This window comes from Chelonia mydas, chromosome 17, assembly GCF_015237465.2.
Source record: "Chelonia mydas isolate rCheMyd1 chromosome 17, rCheMyd1.pri.v2, whole genome shotgun sequence".
In the NCBI taxonomy this organism is placed as follows: Eukaryota; Metazoa; Chordata; order Testudines; family Cheloniidae; genus Chelonia; species Chelonia mydas.
In genome coordinates, this window is record NC_051257.2 from 18,056,032 (window position 1) to 18,079,432 (window position 23,401).

Here is a 23,401-nt window from a genome sequence, read left to right on the forward strand (position 1 = left end):
TGGGAGTTTTAGTTTGGGTGCCTGATGCCCCCTTTCTCTCGGGCTCCCTGGGCCAGGCTGGCTTGCTGGACTAAATCTCCCATGATGCACCATGCGGCTCAGTCAGAGGAGAGAGTGTTGTATCATGGTATACATAGTCTGGCTAGGGATGCTGGCCCCTATGAGAAAATGGGCCCATGAGATATCTGAACTATTGCTCCCATGAGGCAATGCAGGGCTGTAGGGAAATGCAGTTCAACAAACCAAAATATTTTGATGTGGGTTGATCCAAGCTGCAACAAAATATTTCATTGCCTTTTTCAGAATGGAAAATCAAAAAAGCTTTGGAAAAAATCAAAATTTCCCCCAAACTGCATTTTCAGTCAAAAACCATTTAGATGAAAACATTCCTGACCGGCTCTATTAATTATGTGTGGATACAAAAAGATTATTGTGATTGGGTAGATCATACGTTTTTGACAAGGTCCCTCATAAAAGGTTATTGTGGAAAACTACAGAAAGAGGGGCTAAATCTGTTCACAGATTGAAAATTGGCTAAAGAAAAAGAAATGAAGTGATGATGAATAGTTGACTAGTGGTAATTATTTTATAGTGGGGAACCCCAGGAGACCTATGTTTGGGACAGTGTTCCAGAATGTGTAGTCCAGCTGCCAATCCAAACTATTTCAAGGACATAAAACATGGATAAAATGATGATAGGGAATTAGGAAAATTGGGGGAGATATAGGGGGTAAGTGATTTATGTCGAGGGACATAACCTTGATTCGGATAAGGAGGAGGTTGAGGTTGGAGGGAATTGCAGAAATGGGATTTTACTGTGTATTTATTAATCACTTGGAAGAAGAAATGGACAGCAAGTTGGTGAACTTTGCCAATGATGCAGAATTGTTTCAATTATCAAATGCTATGGAGAACTGTGGGAAATTTCAGATGAATATAAACACACTGGGAGATTTGGCTGCAAAATGACGGCTGCAATTTCACATGATTAAATGTAAAGTAATGCACAAGGGCAAAACAAACAGAAGCTTCTCTTAGACTCCGGCCTCTGAACTTGCAGGATGTACACATGGGGTGGGGGGAGAGGGGGAAGAGCCTTAGTCATGGTAGGTAGCTTGTAAAGATGGACTGAAACTTCAGCTGGTGGAAACTTGTCTAATTCTATTGTTTTCAAGGGAGCTATGCGGATTTCCCTCAGCGGAAGGTCTGCCCAATCTTTACTGACTACAGAAGTGCAGCCTGTACTTTTCTTTTTATAAAGTGCTAATGTAATGTTCCAAATTTTACCGCTCAAAGTCAAACATGCAAAAATTAAGGATGCCTGTCTGCTCTTATGAATTATGAGTCTTAAAATTTCATGATTTCTTGCTTCCCCCTCTCCTCATGTGGAGCTTTTGAGCTGTACACAAGAGAGTCTTCCAACAACTATGGAGCAATTTAACTGCACACGTGTGAGACTCTGTCCTACGGCAGAGCTTAGACACAGAAGCATCAAGGTTTCAATGCAGAGAAGGAGCATTGCACTCTACGTTGAGAAGATAGAGTCCTCTGCCAGCTAGGCTACATGAAAAAATTAACACATTAGCACAAAACTTTAACAAACATTGTCCGAGGAACCCTGCTCATCTTTCCATATGCCTCAGATACTGCACATCCCCCTCCTTTTTTTTTTAAAGCTGCTACCTCTTCTCCCGCGTCTTTCCCCCACAAGGTCGCCAAACTTTGTAAGGGAACGGGAGAACTGGATTATTGATAGGCATCATAGATATCAAAAGACTAGACTATTTAGTTTCCTATTAAGTACCAAATGAGTATTTCACCCTGTTTGTTATGAACATCCTTAGCCAGATGACTAATGAGGGCCTAGTCATGCACTATGATTAAGATTTTCAGAAGTGATGGGAGTGTGCCTCACTTTTGGAGTGCAATTTGAGACTCCCTAAAAGGCCTGATTTTCAGAAAGTGCTGAACACTTCCAGCTGCTGATAACTGGGTCCTGCCTTTTGAGGCCTCTCAATTTGTGCCTCCAAAATCAATCATCACTTCTGACAGTCGTATCTGTTTAGACTGGATAGCTTCAAACTACCATCTTCCTTTAGATCCTGGAGGCTACTATAAAAACGTTTGCTGAAGCTTTGCAGCACCCCATAAAAGTTTGGCAAAGGCCATCCCTTTTGAAAGCATGAAAGCATCCCAGCAGGATGGCCAGAGTGAGCAGACAGACCTAAGATTAATTGGATTGTACATTTGAAACCATTTTGATGAGATTCACTCACCCAAATAAACAATTTTCAAATTAAGCCCAATGTGTGCTAATAATTCTGCTCCCTGGGTTGAATAAATCTATAAAACAGGCACCAATGGAGAAGAATGGCTTCGTCTCAAGACTTCTGGTAATTAAACTCCTTTGCGGATATTGATCTTAACTCTTTAACCACCAAACAAAGCCATGATAGGGTTGCAAACAAGATAGGAAGAGAAGAATGTTTGTTTATACTGGGAGTTCTATCCTCCAACTCTCCGTAACTATTTGTGAGGTGTTAGTACCCACCCTAAGGACAACTGCACGTGTCTTCAGGATTGCTGCAAACAAGGCCTAAAGACATCTTGGTCTGTTATTCCTTTGCATAGTTAACTGTGCAGGATAACATAAGAACTGTGAAAGTATCTCACGCCTACCCTGCCAGGACTATTTCTAGGATCTTTAAGTCCCCATTCCCATTCAGTCCTTGGCCTTCTGCAGAGGCTGACAACAAGGCAGCCAGTAATGGCTGCAGTATGAACCACTGTCCATCATGACCTGGGCTGGGTCCACTATCTATTTCAAAGAACCCATGCCGAACAGTTGTCCGCACTAAGTGTACTGCCAACCTGGGCCAGACGCGAACCAGTAACCTAGAGGTTAACCCTGTTTTTCAATATCCCATTACCAGTGCCCTCGAGACAATTCCCCCCCGCTCCAGTCTGTGCAGCCCTGAATACCTTGTCATCAGCTTTTAGCAACAAATACCAGTTGTTATAGTTCAGCCTGTTTATAAACGAAAAACATAGGCGCTTCGAAAAGAGCCTAGCACGAGGGGTCCTGGCCCACGACTGGGGCGTGTAGATATTATGGTAATACAAACAATAAAGAATAATAATATATGTGCATATGCACTGGGAGCCAGCTGAGAGGTCTGTAAGTGCACAAAACTGCTGAAGGCCCTTTTTATGATGCATCTTTTCCTTGATTCCCTGTAACACTGCATAGACTTCATAAATCATCCTCTGTGGGCCTGATTATGCAGATGCACCATTTCCCTGAAAGGGCCATGTGACAGGTTACTCCTCATGTTCAACTATCCTGAATGTGCAAAATGTAATTGTAGAGATCCCCGGACCATTGGAAGGTGGGTGTGTTGTATCTGTGTGGTCAGCGATGGCTGACTGTCCCTGCCTTGAACCTTGTGAAGTCATTTACACCTGTGCAAAGAGTGTGCAAAATGCTATCATCTGATGCTTCCTATGTGACCTTGGGCAAGTCACTTATATTCTCTGTGCCTTAGTTTCCCATCCTTACAATAGGAATAATAGCACTGCCCTGCCTCACAGGGGTGTTATGAGGATAAGTGCATTAAAGTTGCTATGATGATAGGGGCCACAGAAGTACCTTATAAGATAGATAGACAAAGTCACATTTTATACTCACGTCACCAGGATAAGCGACTACACAGGCTCTCAGGCCGCAGAGAATCTAGCCCAGCATCTTTAACAATAACAGGTGGTTACGCAAGATGTTCACTGGAGACTTTGTTTAGTTTCCATTATGTATTTTTTGAATGGAACAGTAATTTCCTCTTATTCTGCATCTGCCCTCTAGGGTGTACCGGGCTCTCCAGGGCAGCCTGGGCCTAAAGGTTCCAAAGGAGATCGAGGAGAAAGAGTAAGTTAAAACTTTATCACATGTAAAGATTCACAACCAGTTCTGGGCCAGCTCCTCAGATGGGGGAAATCAACATAGGTCCATTGAAGTCAGTGGACCATCTCTGATTAGGTGAACATAAGTTTGGAATATTATGCAAGAATCTCTAAGGGAGATCATTGCACAGGCACAGGGGACATTTTGTTTTCACAGGGAATAAGTTACCTCTGAAAGTTTCAGAGTAGTGAACACTAGATCCATAATGCCTATGGGAACAGATTTTACTATAAGCACTTTAGTACCTAGCGTTTCAGAGGGTTTAGCTCAGTTATGTTGCGACTGGAAAAGAAGGGCAAAGCATGTTAGAGAGAATAAGAACTATTCTGAAACAGCCATTTTTCAGGGTCAAATAATGTTCTTAAAATGTTTGCTTTTACTTCAACTTTTGTCATGTTATCGCTATCCTTGCTTATTTTGTCAAGGACTTAGACGTGTTAGTGCCCAAAATACAGCAAGAGGAGCTTGCTGAGTGTTGTTTCCAAGCTGGCCAAGATTAGGAAATACCCAAAAAAAAAAACCCCCAAAAACCTCATGCGAGGGCCTCTTCTCACCAGGTTACCAGCCCAGTGTCCAGGCAGATTAAAGAGGTTCAGAGCAATATTTGAACTTTTGGTTGCTTCCACTATCCCAGTCCTCCAAAACTCTTCAGGACTGCCCGTCACTTACCGTGCCAGACTATGGCCTGTGGACTATTGGTGGCTTGTGGAGACCCTTCTAAGAGGGTCTGTAGAATGAAATCTTTTAAGAACTTAGCATTGGGGGAATTGGATTGATGAGAGAGACACAAAGTGGAGCAACAGAATGAAAAAGTTACCATTGATGGCGTTTGCAGCATGTTTTGGAAAGGAAAGACGGCTGCATAAAAGTTTTAGTGCTAAGTTTCCAGTAGGTGCACAGAGCAGGAGTCAGGTGGCTGCATCCCAAATGTATTTCCTTTCTTTAAAGAGGAATTACCTGCATATAGATTTAGGTGGAGGTGGAGCTCACTACCTGCAAATCAGGTGAACAAATCATCTGCATTTGCCAGTTTCTCTGCCATCTTCCCCCTTCTGTTTGCTTTTTCAGTCTGAAGGGCAGAACAATGTCTGTGGGGGCTTAGAAAGGCAAATGCCAAATGCAGTTTGATTAGTTTCAGATGAGCTTGGAGACTCTCCAAGCCCATGAGCATAACTAGTGACAGGCTTAACCTGCATCGCTCCAGATTTTACATTAGGGCAACAACAACAATTCAAACTAGATTGTACAATACACACACTGAAAGCAAATAAGACACAGAGGTTGCTGATAAATTTAGTGGTCTTTTGTACCTTTCTACCAAATACTGCTTATCTCTATTAGATGTTTATTTCAGTTTTCAGTGAAGGCCACTGTTATTTGTAGTTACATACAGAGCTCTCTTCGTACATTTGGTTAAAGCCCCTTTTTTTTAATAGGTGGCTTAATTCCGTAGTTTACACCATTACTAAATATTACAGATTAGAGCTGGCTGAAATTTTTTCAGTGGAACGGCTGAGTTGAAACTGAAATATTTGACATGAAGATGTCTATTTTGATTAAGTTTGATGGGAAAACATCTAAAAGATTCTTTTATACTCATTTTATTTTGAAAATATCAAATGTCTGTTTCATTTCATTTTGACTATTTATATATAATAAATATAACAACATTTCAACATTAGGAAAAAAACTGTTTAGTTTTGATAAATAGAAATTGTTTAATTTTCATTCTATAATTAGTTTGAAATGTCTACTTTTTGTTTTGTTTTGGAATTTCCTGTGGAATGGGAACTCTATTTTCCAGCCAGCTCTGTTATAGATGAATGGCAAAGCAATAATTAAAGTTTTCATTGGCAGAAGAAAATAACATTTCTGTATAGAATGGTGTGTATGACATGGTATTGAGAAAGTAAATAGGAAAGTGTTTATCCTTTCACACAGCACAAGAGCTAGGGATTACCCGATGAAATTAATAGGTAGCAGGTTTAAAACAAACAAAAGAAACTATTCCTTCACACAATGCACAGTCAATCTGTGCAACTTGGTGCCATGGAATGTAGTGAAGGCTAGAAGTACAATTGAGTTCAAAACAGAATTAGATAACTTCATGGAGAATAGGGCTATCAATAGCTATTAGCCAAGATGGTCAGGGATGCAATCCTATGCTCCAGGTGTTCCTAAACCTCCAACTACTAGAAGCTGAGCCTGTACGACTGGGGCTGGATCACTCAAAATCACCCTGTTCTGTTCATTCCCTCTGAAGCATCTGGCACTGGCCAGTCAGAAGACAGGACACTGGGCTAGATGGACCATTGGTCTGAACCAGTATGGCCATTCTTATATTCTTACCTTTTTGTTCACCCATATAAATGCTCTTTCCAAGTCAATGAAAAATCATTCTAGACATTGTGCAGGCTTTTTTATACAGATAATATCTGCTGGCTTATGGTCATGAAATCCCTGGCCACCCACGCTGCTTTTATCATCAGTCTGTAGGGGGAAGTGCATGCTGCACCTTTGACTTAGTGTTGGCATCACAAGGACAAAGTGCAGAGACTATGTAAACTGATGAAGGCCAGAGCAGAACAACAGGGAGGGGCTATCTTACTATCCATATTTGAGGATAAACAAGAGTCTTGATTCATAGATTCCAAGGCCAGGAGGGACCATTGTGATCATCTAGTCCGACCTCCTCTATAACACAGGCCGTACAACTTCCCCAACATAATGACTAGAGCAGAACTGTTAGAAGCAGCATCCAATTTCAATTTAAAAATGGTCAACGATGGAAAATCCACAGTGACCTTTGGTAAATTGTTCCAACGATGTACCTCCTGCCACTTTAGTTTAGTGAATTGCTGCTTGCTTATACTTTTGCATGGGCCTGATTCACCCAATGCAGGATCTAAGCAATTCATATTCTTTTGGTGGGGAGAGTTGGGCCTTATTATATTTTCTCCTTCTCATCAGTATATAGTTCTGCCAGCAGTGGTCACCAAGCATTGCACAGGTCTCTCTAATGCAGTGTTTTTGATATAGTATCTTGTTCCAAATTGGTTCTTCATATAAAACCAGTGAAGAAAAGGTTGGAAAAAATTATATATATATATATATATATGATAAGGTAGCTTTACTTTTCTGGCAAATGCAAAATCCTACATCCAGCTGGAAGGTTCGAAGCAGCAAAAAAGAAAAAGGGGTGTGTGTGTGGAAGGGGTGGATATAGCAGGTCAGAAAATGGAAATTATATTCTGCAGAATATTTAGAATGAAATGAGTTTTTCAGTTCGTTTGAAATGTTTCCGATTTTCTTGAAAACATAATTTTGAGCCAACTTGAAATCAATCTAAATTTTACAAAAATTCACGTTAGGGGTACACCCCTCTTTTCCAGGGGGGGAAAAGAGGGCAAAGGGAGGAAAAGGCAGTAGAGAAAAGGAAACAAAACAAAACAAAAAATGGCCATTTTGATTCTATTTGATTTGAATCAAAGCAAATATTTTTCAAATAGGTTTGAAACTGTTGTTTTGAATCGTTTCACCCAAAACCGCCCCAGAAAATTTAGAATATGAAAACTATGAAAAAAAAATTGTATAATTCTAAAAGCCATTTTTCATCAAAAAAAATCTATGTAGAGAAATTTAGTCATTCTAGTTGTGGATAAGAGGGTGAGCATGTGTGCAGAAGGAGACTAGATGGGTATGTGATGAAGTTTTAAGGGAAAATCATAATTAGATATTGCAGAGTCTTTTGTTCAATGGCGAAGGCTGAGCAGTCTTAGCCTATCCGTTATACTAGATGGAAGAATGTTGTATTTGGGGGAAAAAACTCAAGGGCCAGATTTCTCCCCGCTTTAATGTAGTTGACTTCTCTAAAGTTCAAGAGGATGCAAATCCATTTTACAAAGCTCGTCCTGAGATCCTGAACCAAACTTCCCCAAATGTTGCGAGGATTCAGAACTAGTGTTTGAGAGCTATTGCCCAATTTGCTGCCTGCTTGAATGCTGAAAGCTAGAACATTAAGGGAAAAGAACTTCCACGCTGTCTCATGCCTTTATTTGTTAAGCCATTTTAATTCCATTGGTAAAATTACATTTTGTTCTCATCAAATGGAAAAAAAATGACACTTGCTTTATTTCCAACAGGGGCAAGCAGGTCTGTCTGGAGAGAAGGGCAATAAGGGACTGCCTGTAAGTGTTGTACGTGTGTGTGTGTGTGTGTGTGCGCGCGAGAGAGAGAGAGAGAGAGACACACACACACACACAGATGGGGTGTGTATGTCATGTCCAGCACCTTAAATACCACCTGGCTGGACTATGATTGGTACTACCAGTTCTTTCTGGATGCTAATACAACACCCAGGTCAGGAGACAGCATCTCAGAGATCTGTGCAAATGAAACACTGCATTTCAGTGCTACACTTTATATTCAAGTGCACAAAGCAGTAGAAAATACCTGGTACCTGCCCTGGGGTTGAGGAGCGGGACTGCATGATCTCATAGGTCTTCTCCATCTCTTTGACGGATCTAGGAGTGGGCCTAGTAGTCTAGCAAAGAGAGCCTGTTAAGAAGAGGAGTGCTCCAACCAACCCTAGTTCTACCCTCAGGAGTGAGAAATTAGTAGCAAAAGATTTGTGCAGAAGATAGATCTGACATACCACCTCTGCTTTACCCCAGTGAGGCCAGATTTTCTCTAGCGTCTGTATTTATCTGTATTGTGGTAGTGCCTAGTGGACCCAGTCACGGATCACAACTCTGTTGTGTTAAGTGCTGTACAAACAGTCTCTCTGTTCTGTCTCTGCTGCAAAGTGCTTACAGTCTTACCAGGCTGGCTTCTGCTAACATTCTGCTGGCACGAAGAGGGTTGAGAGGAGCTGTGGCAAGGTGGATGAAACCTTCCTATTGCCAGGGGAGGGGGCACAAGTGGGCAGCAATGATCCTGAAGGAGTTGTTGCCAGTGAAGCAGGAAGGACATGCTAATTCAGCACAGCCCCACAGGAGCTGCCTCCTACCAGGCCTCCTGTTGATAGAACTATAAAGCTGCCTCCTACGTTGGAACCCTGGACAGACCATCTGCCCTGTGGCTAAGCCATCGAAATTCCACCAGCAAGCCTGAACTCTCCAAGCCTCCTTTCTCTGTGAGGCTGGGCTGGAAATCTCTTGAGAACAGGCTTTCTCCCACTAGATCTGGGACTACCAGCTTCTGGCCAGGTTGGGAATCCGCTGGAACGTCGTCTCTCAAGCCTAGACGGCATTTACACGTGCAGTTCTGATGAAAATGAAAAATATTAGGGAGAAGTGAGTGAATCCAACAAAAAGTTGAATTCCGTTTGAGTGGAAATGTTGGGGGGGGGGGGGGAAGGGGAGGAAGGTAAGAGGGCTCTTGTTTTGCCTGACATGGGCCTCTCCCAACTCTATCATCTTGCTCCGCTTGAAATGTCTCTGCAATGCCCAGTGTTGCTGAGGAGCCAAGTTCTCATCCCAGCCACCTTACTCAGCAGTTTGTGGACCTTTCCATTGCTCTTTATTTAGCTTGTGGTTTACTCTGTGTATGCCATCTGCTGCTTGGGAAATGCAGACACTTCCTGATTAGATGAGTGGGCAGCAGGGGGAAGGAATGTCAGACAAACTGTCACAATACATTTTTACTGAAGACAGATCCCTAGTTAACGAGCTCTTGTAGAGAGGTTGTGGGTGATGTGGCTAATTAATGGGACCTCTTGTGTAGTGGATATGAATTTTTCTGGAAAAATAAACATAGAGGCACAGTGTGCATGTTTGGGGGTGGTTACAGTTAACTCCAAACCGGTTTTAACGTAAAGCGTTGCTTACGGGGAAAGCCTCACAGTACACACGTGGTTTTGGTCAAGGTCCCTGGCTGCAGCAATCGGACAATGGTTCATTGCGATGCAAACATCATATAGCTCAGGTCACTGTGGGCCAAGTTCAGCTGTGGTGTAAATAGGTAGACACTTCTGCTGGCTTTGCCGGGGGCTGGGGAGGAGCTGTTACAACTGTGGTCAGAGCTGAATTTGGCCCCGTCTAAAAGAACAGATGACATGCATTGTGATTTCAATTTGCTTTCTGCTGATGGGGCTGTATTGAGGGAGGGGATTTGAATGATTTTGGATGGCAAATCTCCTAATTTACATGGAAACGTGTTTGTCTCATCTTAGGGTGAACCAGGCAAGAAGGGTGAAGAAGGAGATAAAGGGGCTGATGTAAGAAAACACTTTTACTGCTACCTGGATTTTCTATTGGTGAAAAGATGGTATGGTCCCAAGGGGAGAAAACACTGTCCTCGTTCTGTGTGCAGGACTCCCAGTAATGTAAATGGAGGAGTGCGGGGATTGCAAAGATAAAAGAGCAGATGATGGAGGTGGCATTAACCTCGGATTCAAATGTCCATGGGCACTGGCATGTTCAAAATCTGGATCCAAATGTTTTTGGCTTGATCAGTATCTGAGTGCCATACAATTATCAATGGATATATATCCTTACAGCACCCCTGTGAGATTGGGCAGCGCTATTATCCCCATTTTACAGATGGGGAACTGTGGCCCAGGGCAGATTAAGAGACTTGCCCAAGGTGACAAGGAAGGCAGTGGCTGAGCTGGGAATCTTTTGTCATTGTCCAGTGCCTTATCAACTAGACCATCCTTCCTACCTATCTGATCCCACATCTAGTAGAATATGGCCCCCTGACGAGATCTGATTTTGTTTTTTCAACAGCATGCTCCTTCTTGCCTGCTGATCCCTTACTTTATCATTAAATAATCCAGAGTAAGATATTTGGGACCCAACCAAGAAAGAGACAACTCTCTTCCCCAAACCCACGCTGCTACTCAGATAATTTCACAAAATGGCAAGGAAAGGGGTTCTTGCAACATTTTTCAGTTTGGTGGTAAAATGTCAGGGCAGGGAAAGCCAGGCCAGAACAAATGTCAGATCTGCTTAGCAAGGAATATTTGAATTGTAAAGTAAATAGTGCAGTGGACTGTGGAAATGGGCACAAGCCACATTGTCAAACTGTGAGGCTTGGATTCAAACTATGTTCAGATTTGCATGGCTATTGGTTTGGCCTATTATCGAAATAGGAGCCAGCTGAAAATTTTGGATCTGGCTCTAAACCTCTTCAATGTTTTAGAGACGCCAGAATTTGGTTTTATAATTGAGGCTTTTTGCCTCATTGCTTTCCTTTGGCTGTTTTTGAGACATCTCCCTGTTCTCCACAGATTTGCAACCTGGTTTTGTTTTGTGAAATCATTAGCAGTTTCAGGGGCTACATTAGCACTGTAGTCTTGGAGGATTGCATTATAAACTTGAAACCTCTGTATATGTCTGCAGCATAGGTACATTATTTATTTTGTTTTTTCCTTCTTGCAGGGAGAAGGAGTTCAACAACTTCGAGAAGCCCTGAAGATTTTAGCTGAGAGGGTGTTAATTCTAGAGCATATGATAGGAATTCATGGTGAGTGTGTCTCAGCCTGTGACTAAACTTTGTTTTTCTGGAGAAATTAGATGTCACTCTGTTCCAACACTATTTAACAGCTCTAGAATTGGCTAGTTCTAGACTCCTAGAATATGACTTTTGTTTTCACCTGCTCTCTCAATGAGTGGCTGGCTTCTAGGGCTCAGCACTAGTTCAGCTCAGTAGCTGGTTAGCTCAGGATATTAAAAGTAGGTGCCTAAAGTTAGGCTCCTAAATCCATAATGAGGTGATCAAAGTGGCTGAGTTTTACACTTTGAGCACCTGCAGCTATGGGCTTCAATGGAGTTACTCGGTCTTCACCCTAGTGCACAATACGCCCCACCGACACATTGGTATTATAATCCATAGTACAGAGCCAGCTCAGCAGCAGACCAAGCCATGTTGTGTTCTGCGTCACGTAACCGCTACAAAAATGTTCTCATTGCAGAGTCTTTGATCCAGATACTCAGCTGCTATCAATCGCCACAGTCCCTTGACTTCAGTGGAGCTATGTTCACTTACATCAGCTGAGGATCTGGCCTTTTTAGTATTCATCATGTCTGACGGACCCTAGAACGGGCCAGGCCTCATTCTGAAAGGGAGTGCAAGCCAGCTAGCCTGCAAATCCATAATCCAGGCAGCTCCCCTGATTAAAATTCAGAGAACACTGATTTTTGGAAACATGAGACTCTTAGTGAAGGACTCAATATTTTGAGTGATTCAGTTGGAGCCATTTCCCTCCCGACCACTGCCACAGGCCTTTCATCAGAGGGAAGGGGGTTTTCTGCTTCTCACACATCCGAGTTTTCTCTGCTGCTGATGCAACAAAGAGAAATCACGTGGTTTGGGGCAGGAACTCCAATGCATTGACAGATGCATAGCTTGCTCTGCATAATTGTTTTCCTACAGAAATAGTCGGAGCAAGGGGAAAATGTTTTGGATCTGTTCACAATTATGTTCTCTCTGTGCCTTTGAGAGGTTGATTGGGGCTTTTGGCACCAACATGCATGCTTCTTGGCCAAACACCATTTACTGCTGCTGGCACCCTTGTCCTCGCCTCATCCATAAAGCAAGGACTGCTTTGCCCTCTTTCAAATCTCTCTGCAAGATCCACTCCCATGGGGACGTCTTTGTGAAACTGGCAACAGATAACAGCCCGTGGGGCCTTCTGATAGTTATATGGCTTCTGTGAAATTTTCAAACGTACCCAAAGTGACTTAGGTACTTAGAGCATGTGTCTTATTGAAAAATCAATGAAACTCAGGCTGCTAAATCCCTGTCACGTTCAAAAATAGGACTTACGCACTTTTGGCAATTTAACCCGTGAATGTATTAGTTTGCCTTGTCCTCCCCCCCGCCCCATTCCTCCTGACTTGTTACTCACACTTTGTGCATTTTGTCTTAGATTGTAAACTCTCCTGGGCAGGGACTGTTTTTCACCCTGTGTTTGAATAGCACAATCAGGGCCCTGTAATTAGAGCCTCTAGGTGCAACCATAATACAAATAACTAAGAAACGGGGGAGGGGGAACATAGTGTTCAAGCACCAGGGACGAGCAAGAGATTATGCAGGAGGAAATCCACTGTATAGCTGTTCATGCTCTTCCTAGGGCCCCACAAAGTCAAGAAGGTAGCCAGAAAATGTAGGGCTTTATATAGGCCTGTTGTTCTCTCAACATAATAAGATTTAAATTAATTTGATACACAACTGCCTTAAAGTTGACGACATAAAGATGTTCTAAGACAATCTGACAGCAGGAATAGTTACCCGCCCTCCCAGCTGTTCAGCACCCTGGGAAATGAACTTGATAGTTCAGTGAGAGAAGGAATTTGCAAAATATTTACAGCACGGCTAGAACATGAATGCGCACTTGACAACCTCAGCATTACCAGTGATAGCGTCAATTCCTGACTTGCAGAGGCCTGCACTAACAAAATCTAGCATGCTTTGTACGGCCACTTTCCTTTCAAAGAATACTCAGGCAGTCTAAAGCTCCAAGCACTTTGCATTGGGTGTGATTCTCCAGTGCCCTTTACCTTGTGTATCCATTTATACTAGCATAAAGAGGAAAGGCAGGATTTTAACACCCACTTGGCATTGGTGTAAATGACTTGAAGGTGCAGGGCAGTAGAAAACTGGGCACAGTGAGTTGAGTGAACTGATTCACTTTTTGGCTTGGTCTACTACACACAGATTTTATAGCAGTGTCATAGTGTCGGTTAAGGGGTGATTTACCAATATAGGAATTGTATTTATATTTAATTTCCAAACTTTGCCTCAATCTCTGTTTATGTACAATTTAAAAACATAAATACATCACAAAATCGACCCTGCATCATTTAAAGGCTGACATCCCCTGCCTCCCCCAAGACAACTCAATGGGAAAGGCCTCCACAAATAGGCTCTGGCGTACAGGCTGTCCGATCGGAGAGGGGAAAGCAAGGTCTAGAGTTGAGTGCCACTCACAGAGGAGGTCCTGCTCCCAGACATTTAGATTAATTAGCTCGAGCACCTTCATTGATCTCAACTGCTGGGAGACAGTTAAGGTTTGTAGGACCTAGAGCAATGTAAGCTGTAGAGATGAAGACCAATAACGTAAATTGCACCTAAAAATGGACTGGAAGCCAGATCTGGTTATTTGCCATTCATGCTGCAATACAAAGCTTTGTGATACAGTGACAAAGGGAGTTAATTCATCTTAAATTTCCCCAACTAACTAATCTATTTTTATAAATAATTGGTATTACAGACCCTTCTTGTCCACTCTTTAAGGCCAAAGAGACGGTTGAATGCTGGCAGCTGCTTAGGGTCAAAACCAGTGTCTTTCATTAAACTAGTACAGCCACAGAGTGCAGAGAAAGAGCCGTTTGCATGCAGTGGTTCTATTGTAGTGAAACTGATTTTTATTGAGCCGAGACAGCCCCCCAAGCTGTGAGGCCACCCACAATTTTAATCAGCTGGCGCGAAGGAGCCGACCCTGCTCCCGCTGTGGGCACTGAGATTTTTGCCATTGACATCAGTGCAGGAGACCCAAGCCGAAATGCCAATTACATGCTGTCACTGTCAGACAAAGCGCCAGAATCCACGTGGTTTTGGAAACCAGAACCACCACCCAAGCAACAAAGCAAAACATACCAACACAAACTTTCCCCCACGCAACAGGCTGGAAGCTTGAGATAATCAGAGCGTATTAACCAGCCCTACAGAACAGAACAGCAGGACCCAGGAAAAGCCCAGTTTTGGCAATGCTTATTTCCAGCTAGCGCAGCACAAATCCCTATGCACTGGGGTACTCGCTTGAATTAGAAATACTGCCTGATGTGAGCTGGAGGTCTGGCTAGGAAGGCTGGGCTCTTGGCAGGGAAACAAACAAGTGTCCATTACTGAGGGCAAAAGGAAAACAGGGGCATTAACATTGGAGAATCAGCATTATGGGTTTCTGTGTCTAAGCACTTGAAAAGGACTTTGGCCATAGACCAAATGTACAATTAGCGTTATGGGGCAGGATCATTGTAGAAAGGCTCCTCACCATAAGAGGAAGCATGGCCTGATGTCTAAGGTGCTGGGAGACTAGACTGCTGGGATTTATTGCCAGCGGTAGCTAATTAGCTGTGTGAGCTGGGGTAAGTCACATCACTGCTCTGTGCCTTGGTTTCCCCATCTCTAACATGTGTAGAATGATACTTAGTAACTCCTCAGGAGTGTTGAGTCTTCATGTTTGCTCAGTGAGTGTTTAAATGACCCTTGGCACTTCTATAATTGCTGACAACTAAGGACCACAAGGCATTGCTGTTGTGTTAATCGTGTTGATTATGGAGCTGCCGAAGGATCAGCTGAGAACAAACCCCATTGTGCTAGGTGCTGTACAAACAGTAGTAGGCAGTCCCTTCCCCAAAGAGCTTACAATCTACAATGAAACAGGGGACAGGGTATGATACACAAGCAGAGTGAGCAATGGGATAGTGGCAAAGGTCACGTTAGTTCCTTTTTTCGTTTTGGGAAGTGAGGCATTAGGTAGGAGCGCACCAGCTAAATGGAAAGAAAAGCGAAGGGAGAGGGGACATTGAAGGGAAGGAGAGAAGTGTAAGAAGGGCAGGGACTTTGTTTCCTCCATAATAGGAGAATAAACTCTCCCTTGGCTTTATCTCCTTTCAGATTCTTTATCTTCCATGGAGCCGGGCTCAGGGCAGGAAGTGATCCTAGGCTCCTCCCTACGAACGAGCATCAAGATCAAACGCGGTGGTCGTGAGCAGCGGCACCAGCCCTATCAGTTCCTCTCTTCGCTGCTGGAGGACAGTGAAGCCAAAAGGAAAAGCAACTGAATGAAACAGGAGCATTTGTGCATTCTAAAGCCCATTCGCTGATTAAAGATACAGTATCCTAGTGCTTAATCACAGTGTGCAGAAGGAAGTGGTAGGAGGCTGCAGGGTTAGCAGTAGGGTTTCCTTGCCTGGACACTGCTAAACCATTACTGCAGGGAATGTCTTAACTGTAGCTCAGATATTCTTATGAAGAGCAATTCCTCTTCCCCCCCTACTTCAGAATACACCAAATGGCAGGTATTCTTAAAAGCTATCCCTGGAAATGGCCCTCTTCAAGGGGTTTGATCCTCCCCCTCAAAAATTATTTGTTTAAAAGACTGCACAGCTGGCTCAGACATCATTCAGTTCTACCTTAGCTCAAAGCAAAAGCCCTGAGCAACATTATACTATTTTGATGGCATCTGGTTATTTTTAAACATGTTTTTTGTGTTCACACTATAATTTCCAGTTGAAGATACCCCTTTCAGTACTCCACTAAAGCCATGGAAATGTTTCTTTTTAAAGAGTAGATTGAAAAATTAAGAACTAATCACTTATTTGACAAATTTCATCTCTCTCTGTGGAGTATCTTTCAACAGATCATGATTTGTCTCAGAGGTGTTGGCTATTCACAACAAATTTGTATTTGGCAAATTTCATTTACTCTTGGGCTTTCTGATCGAAATTTTAAATCAGGGAGTTGAGCTGTGTTGATTGATGGTGTGAATGGTGTCATTTAGACCTTGTGGTATTCCTTCTGTTCCCTGATTGCATGAACAGCTTACTATCAAGGTTTCTGGTATAAATAATTACAGAATGTAAAGTTTGCTTTTTGTGCATATTCAAGATCAACATTCTTGTTGCAAACATTCATAGGAAGCAAGATAAAATTGTATAAAGTTTGCATAAAATGAACACAAAATAGGTATAAACACAGCCAAGAAAAATTCATTTCTTATTCGGAACAAATCTGCACAGAAAATGTTTTGCAGTATTTACCCAGCTTTAGATCGTAAGCCGGAACTATTGATATATAGTTTTCTTTATATTGTGGGTATTTTTTAAAGTATCCATCATCTCCTACTAGTTTGAATCTGGAGGTGGTGTGTTGGCAAAACACAGTAGAAGGATTAAACTCTTGCCAGTGGTTTGTCTTTGAACATTTTGCTACAAGATCACATCATTTTACTTTTTGCAATAGCTCTTATTATTGGGGAAACAGACTTCCACTGTTAAGAGGCTGAACAGAAATTTCACAATCAAATTGGACAAGTTAATGTTACTCATGTAGACAATTAAATTACTTTTTTTAATAGCAGGAGTGAATGACCAAGGCAACTGATAATAGGTTACAGAATCTTTCACTGTGGGTTCTAGCCCACGAAAGCTTATGCCCAAATAAATTTGTTAGGCTCTAAGGTGCTACAAGGACTCCTCATTGTTTTCACTGTTCAGTCACTGGTTCAAATCCTCTCCAAGGCACTAGTGAACAAATGTTGTTGTGTCTGTTATTTGGTGGCTTAAGTAAATTCATAGCATCACTCAGGCTCATTCCTAGTGCAAAATGTATCTACATCAAAAAGCCACCATTGAAATTCATTAGCACCTTTGTTGGCAACCTCAACAGAGAGACCAAGGACTGAATGGCCCGTGAAGACAGAAGTACCCTCTTACTGCTAAAGGTGGTCCTCCTAGGTCAGCATGGAAGCAGGTGGAATGCTGAAAACTGGAATCTTGCACTGCCAGTGGATGTAGTCTGTGCCTAGAATAAGGGTTTCAGGCTCTGGTGAGAGATATTTATGTATGTACACGTGCGCACACACTCTCTGTCTACAGCGATACTGATAACTATGTCAAAACATCCATATCAGGCCTCTAGACAGCATTGTATCACCAGCCACAAATAGTTTAAAACTCACCCCAAGTGAATGGATTTACATCTTTAAACTACCACCATTTTGCAAAGAATAGGTGACGGGGGAAGCTGATGACATAACGAACAACAAACAAACATAACAAACAAAAAGCAACATCTTGAGCTGATAATGTGGTCTTCCCAGAGAAATCTCCCCGTGCTGTACAGTTAAACAGTATGAACAGCCACTGAAGGACCAAAAGCTGCAGTAAATTTATTTCCTTAACATACTTTTGAATTCTGGTACCGACTAGGAAATTGTGAACAGTTAGGGCTACATTCCATAGTCAAGGGGTATAGTTAGATCCTTGCTTGGATCCATTTAAGGTAGTCATTGGGCAAGTCAAATCAGCCCAAAATGTGGAGGCAAAGCAAAATACGATCAGGTGCTAATCCCCATAAGCCATCAGAGACTTCAAAGAACTTTAAACTCAATGCAACATTTTAGGAGATGCAACCATAAAAAGCAGATGTTTGGCTCCTGTGCAGCTGTGTACATTGCATTCTGAGTTAGTTGTAGCTTTGATGTGATATAGGTAAACAGGGAGCAATAACCCAGCCTGGAGCGCATAAAAGGGTTTGTCAATATCAGTAAGGCATTGATCGAGAGCAATGGTCACACCCTGGTGTGACTTCTAGGACAATAAAATAAGGCCTTCAGAGGAGATGTTAGTTGCAAGCCCAAGGCTACATCTAGTGACTGTGTGTATATACACAATTGTGAATGAGATCAGTATCTTTTAGAAATAGTTGGCAGCCATCTCTCAGTCTAAATACAAACAAATACAAAGAGCACAACTCTACCAAGACATCTGGTAGACAAACATCAAAAGCCCTGTGACCATTTTCTTCCATTCACTAACTGAGGTGGAATGGAGTTGTATAAAAGGAATTTAGACCATGAAGTCTTGTTGAGGGGCAGCTGTTTTATAACACAGCCATGCCATATTTGCACTAGTTTTGTTCTTGGACTGGTCTGTTTCCTTTTAGGAAAAGCTTGTTGACTACAACACGCTTTGATAAGTCAGCCACTGGTTAGAAATTTACAAGAGGTGCCTGGTTACTTCTGTTGATAGATAATCTGGGGTCCTATCCTGTACCTCTTACCAGGCAGAGTGCTAACTAATTACCCTCATGTCTAGTAGTGAGTGTTCAGGAAATTGTTTCCTAAGACATAATGAGAAATCACCATTTGATCAAAAGATTTATGCTGGTGTGAGCTGCATTTCATCTGATCACTAGGAAAGAGTTTTCCCATAGCAGGACCCAGTGGCAAAGCCAAACAACCCTCCTACCTGATATTTAAAAAGGGAAATACCAATATTCCGTTTGATGATCCCATGGATGTAATTTGGGAAGGGGGAGAGAAGTTAGGCAGTGTGGGTCCAATTAGTAGTTCCCTGAGATTTTGGAGTCCCCCAAATGAGTTAAAGGGGACAGTTTTTGTTCCCACAACTTAGTATTAGGGAATTAAAAACAATTGCATTAGCTTGATGAGTAATCTCTTTAGTTGATTCGCATTTGACTAGCGCACTGGGTTTTAATTAAATTATTTAGAACCATGTAGTGGTAAAATGAAAAAGTTAATTGAAATGGTTTGCAATTAATCTTCGCAGATTGATTGTCAGAAGGCAGGTTTAGGTTCAGATTGCAACACCATTTTAATTACCAACTTTCACAGATTTCTATGAAGACCTATCTAATTCTTTGCTCCCAAGACTCCTTGTTTTGCTTAGCTACATCTATCTATTAATGTGGTACTGTATCTTTAATCTGGGTAACGATAGGACCATGTAGTGTGGACATTGTCACTGGACTAGGGTTTAATTCCTCACTAATAAATCAATTAGACCACATTGTGGTGCAGTCTTAGTTAAAAAAAAAAAAAAGTTATAAAGGTGACCGTAACCTCATATGTTGACATGAATGATATTTGTGACTAAAATAAACCACTCCAACCACATTTTCCCTCTTAGGCAGGATACTAAGATTCATTTTAGCCTGGGCATATGCATTTTACCATCTCTGTGTAATTTAGGGGGTGGACATATTTCATTTGCGTGCTAATTTAGAAATATACTTTAATTGAAATGTTAGTGCTTTATCTTACATACATACTGTGCACTACCATAGTGTGTTCTTTTGCCTTTGTTAAGATTTCTTTGGGATTTTTAAAGTACTTCTCTGACCTCCCATACTTTTCAACTTGGATTGGTTCTGGTAGTAGAAAAAAAACGTTCCCTGCCTTGAGCTACCCAGAAGCCATGGCTGCATATTGCACAGTATAATACGTTGTCATTTATGCACCCCAACTTTCACTAGTGCTCTGGTACCCTCCTGGGAAATAGAGAATGCTTCACTCCAGAGTATCCAATACACATTTATTCTAAAGACTTGACAGCAATGCAGGAAAATAGGCATGAGCTAGAGATAAGGGTCATATCCTGCTTCCACTGATGTCCAGAGAGCTCTTGCCATTGACTTTAATGGGAGCAAGAATAGGCCACATGTTCAAATCCAGATCTTCAGTTAGTGTAAATTGGGACAGGCCCAGTGATGTCAGTGAAACTATGACTATTTACACTAGATCCGGCTCACAAACTTTGGCACTGACCCAAAATCCCAGATCCAATCTATAGAATAAACGTTGTTAAAGTAGAAACCCATCAACTACACCTATGACTTCAGGAAGGCAGACAGACAAACTAATTCTGGGATTACATGAAGGTAGGTTCTCAACTGACTAATTGGAAATCCCTTCTAGTCCACAATGATGACCTCTGTATTATTCAAGATTACATTCCATTCTGCTCCAGCACTGGGGGGGGGGAGGGGGCGGGGGGGGAGAGGGAGGGGTTAAACTACTTATTCTGAAATCAAGCGAATCAAAGGTGCTATAAATGTCCATGAAACACATTCCCAATCATAGAAGAAAACGTGAACTTTTTTCACGTTATTTTACACCGTACTTTTTTTATTTATAGCCGTGTGTTGTGTGTGTGCAAGGGGTCCCAGCTTTTCTAATTGTAATAAGTTCTACAATCATTTGATCTTTTATAGTGAAGTCACATACTGTATCTTGTGATTGTGTGTAATTTTTAACAGAACAACAACAAATGAACTCATTTCTGACAGGCTCCAACGTTTGTCATCAGACTTCACTAAAGGACAAAATAGAAAAACCCCAACCTGTTAGCTCCAGATCTTGCATGGTTACTTCTCTGTTTTCATATTGCCATATTATTGTTCACGGTATCTATTTCTCTTTATTGGCGATGGGGTTTGTTACTGTATAGGGAATGTTTTGTATTCAGCATTTTTTTTTGTTTTTGTTTTTTTTAAACAGAGCAGAGTGGGAACAATATTCAAGAACCCACAAATACCGAAGACCTTTCATGTAATGCACTGAGAAATAAACATACTGTAAGTGAACATGGCATGTCGTAGCCTGTATTTCGAGGTCTGTGGCTGATTCAGGCAGATTCTCTTCCCAAAGGTTTAATCTCTCTTTCTTGCCACTTTCACTTTCTTTCACTGCCTTTCGTAGTATCGTACAAGGTTGTAAGAACCTCTGTCTCCTTGTAACAGGGACACGAATGAGGGATTCAGCCCAGTTCTTAGTTTCCTGACTGAGATCAAGATGACAAATTTACAGATTCCACGTGTCACCTTTAGTAGCAGAGTCACAGCGTGGTGTTCATGGAGGCCCTTGGTAACTGAAGGCAGGTTGGAGTGATTTCATTGCCTCGGGTGGAGTTAACCCCCCCTCTGGATGATGCTAAATCATCCTGGTCAGATACAACATCCCTGGGGCTTGTACAAATAAAGTTGGAGAGCAAATGTTCTGTCTCTGGAAGGGAGCAGATTACGCCCACTATCGCAGCTATTGCAAAGAGAAAAATTGTCCTTCCCCGCCCCGCCTCTCTCCATTTGCAGCTCTGCTCTCTCGTGTGCTTCTCCTGCCAAGTCATTCACACAGACAGCACCCAATTCACACATGCGTAAACCTGACTGGCCCAAATCCTGGACTGCCCTAGGGGCACACAGCAGCCCTCACCCCGCACAGCCAGCCGCAAGAGGCACCCTGGTGTAGCGGAATCCTCCAGCTCTTCCTACACCTCTTGCCCTCCCTGCTGCTGAAATACAGGCTGTGGCCAAGGGAGGCCACACAAACCCCACTGCTTCCTGGCTGCTGTATCAGCCTGTTGGAGACCTTGTGCCTGAGTGACACTAGCACCCAGCTGACACCGGGGTTTGGAGAATGTAAAACTCTCCATTGGCTCTCTCCCTCTTGCTCTGCACTCCGTGGTCTTTGGCTAGAGCAAAGGTTCCAGGTCATTGATTGCAGTGTTGTTGTTACTCATTTATGCTGGTGTGAATGGAGCTGGCAGCGTTTACATCTTGTTCTCCAGCCAGGATTGCCAATTTTGGTTGGCCGTATTCCTGGAGGATTCATCACGACAATCTTTAATTCCTGGAGACTCCAGGACAATCCTGGAGGCTTGTCATCCCTCTCTCCAGACCATTCACCCACATTCAAAACAGCAGTTGGCAGGTTTCCCAGACTCATGCTGGCATGGTTACATTGCAGCTATCGAGAGCCCCGTCCTCCAGCTAAGGCTGAGCACATCACGTAAACAAAAGAAAATGTCAATGAACCCAAACTCAAGGCCTCCACCTCATCACATTCTTCCTTGCAACACTGATAAGGACATGATCAAGGCTGCCTGATGTAACAGCCCTTGCCCCTGCAGCACTTGCGTGGCTGTCTTGCTTACCCTGGTGGCACCAGCTACTACAGTATCTCCTCACTGCAATGAAACATTCACAGCTGGCCTGGGTCGGCTGACTTGGGCTTGTGGGACTAGAGTATTGCAGTGTAGACATTTGAGCTTGATCTGGAGTCTGGGCTCTGAGACCCCCCTGCCTCGCTGGGTGTTTTATTGCAGTGTAGACATACGTTTAGACTATTAATCCTTGCGACAGGCCTGTGAGGCAGCCCGGTGCTATTATCCCCACGTTACAGATGGGGAAGGGAAAGACTACGGGTGATATTCACAAGAGGGACTCGGGCATTGCAATGCTCAGAATCTACCATCAGGTAGAGGGGAAATTTGAACCTGGGTCTCCTGCATCCTGGGCGAGCGCTCTAACTGCTGAGTTAAAAGTGATAAAGGGGTCCACTGGCACCACCACCATCACCATTTTGTGCTAGGCCCGATCCAGTAGGTGAACTCTGAGCAGGCCAGATAGGCAAGGGAATGCCTAGCTTAAGGATCCCACAGGGACTTCAGACATGTCCAGTGTGACAGAAATGCAGACACCATGGAGACTTTACCAGCAGAAATGTAGGCACCTACAGGGTTAGGTGGCAGCTGAGGGGCTGGGGGGTTAGGGATCTAAATGTTGGTTTTAGGTGACTAATGTAGCAGTTACATGTTGAATTCCCTTTGTGGATCTAGTCCAGAGTGACTCAGAATCAGGCCCACAGGGCAGATCTGCCTCGAAGGGAAAAGCCTGTGCAAGTGTTTGGAATTTAAGACCTTTCTGCATGCAGAAAACCTGTCTCATTCCAACAGAGAGTGGGGAGACAGCACAGGAGCACATCTTGGGGTATCCCCGTGAGAGGGACAGGCTGGGCCCTGTGGCCCAGTGCTCGACTGGACATAGTATTGCAGCATCTGAGGGGGTTCGGGGACTCTGTGCTGTGGTTCAAATTTTCGTCTACACACAACGTTGAGTTTCATGTTCAGTCCAACT

At 42.8% G+C, this 23,401-nt stretch overlaps 1 protein-coding gene across 4 annotated transcripts in view; it reads left to right on the forward strand.

Annotated features, from left to right (window-relative positions):
• COL26A1 (collagen type XXVI alpha 1 chain) overlaps positions 1-21,073 on the forward strand; it is a 221,305-nt gene extending 200,232 nt beyond the window's left edge. For 2 of the 4 annotated variants that reach the window (XM_037880523.2, XM_037880524.2), the window contains exons 10-14: positions 3,860-3,922; positions 8,101-8,145; positions 10,131-10,175; positions 11,341-11,425; positions 15,581-21,073. In XM_037880523.2, coding sequence (XP_037736451.1) covers positions 3,860-3,922; positions 8,101-8,145; positions 10,131-10,175; positions 11,341-11,425; positions 15,581-15,747 — 405 coding nt within the window. In that variant the 3' untranslated portion in view covers positions 15,748-21,073. The remainder of the gene's footprint in view (positions 1-3,859; positions 3,923-8,100; positions 8,146-10,130; positions 10,176-11,340; positions 11,426-15,580) is intronic. The other 2 variants (XM_043531229.1, XM_037880525.2) reach the window with 1 other exon arrangement.
• The last annotated feature ends 2,328 nt before the right edge of the window (positions 21,074-23,401 follow it).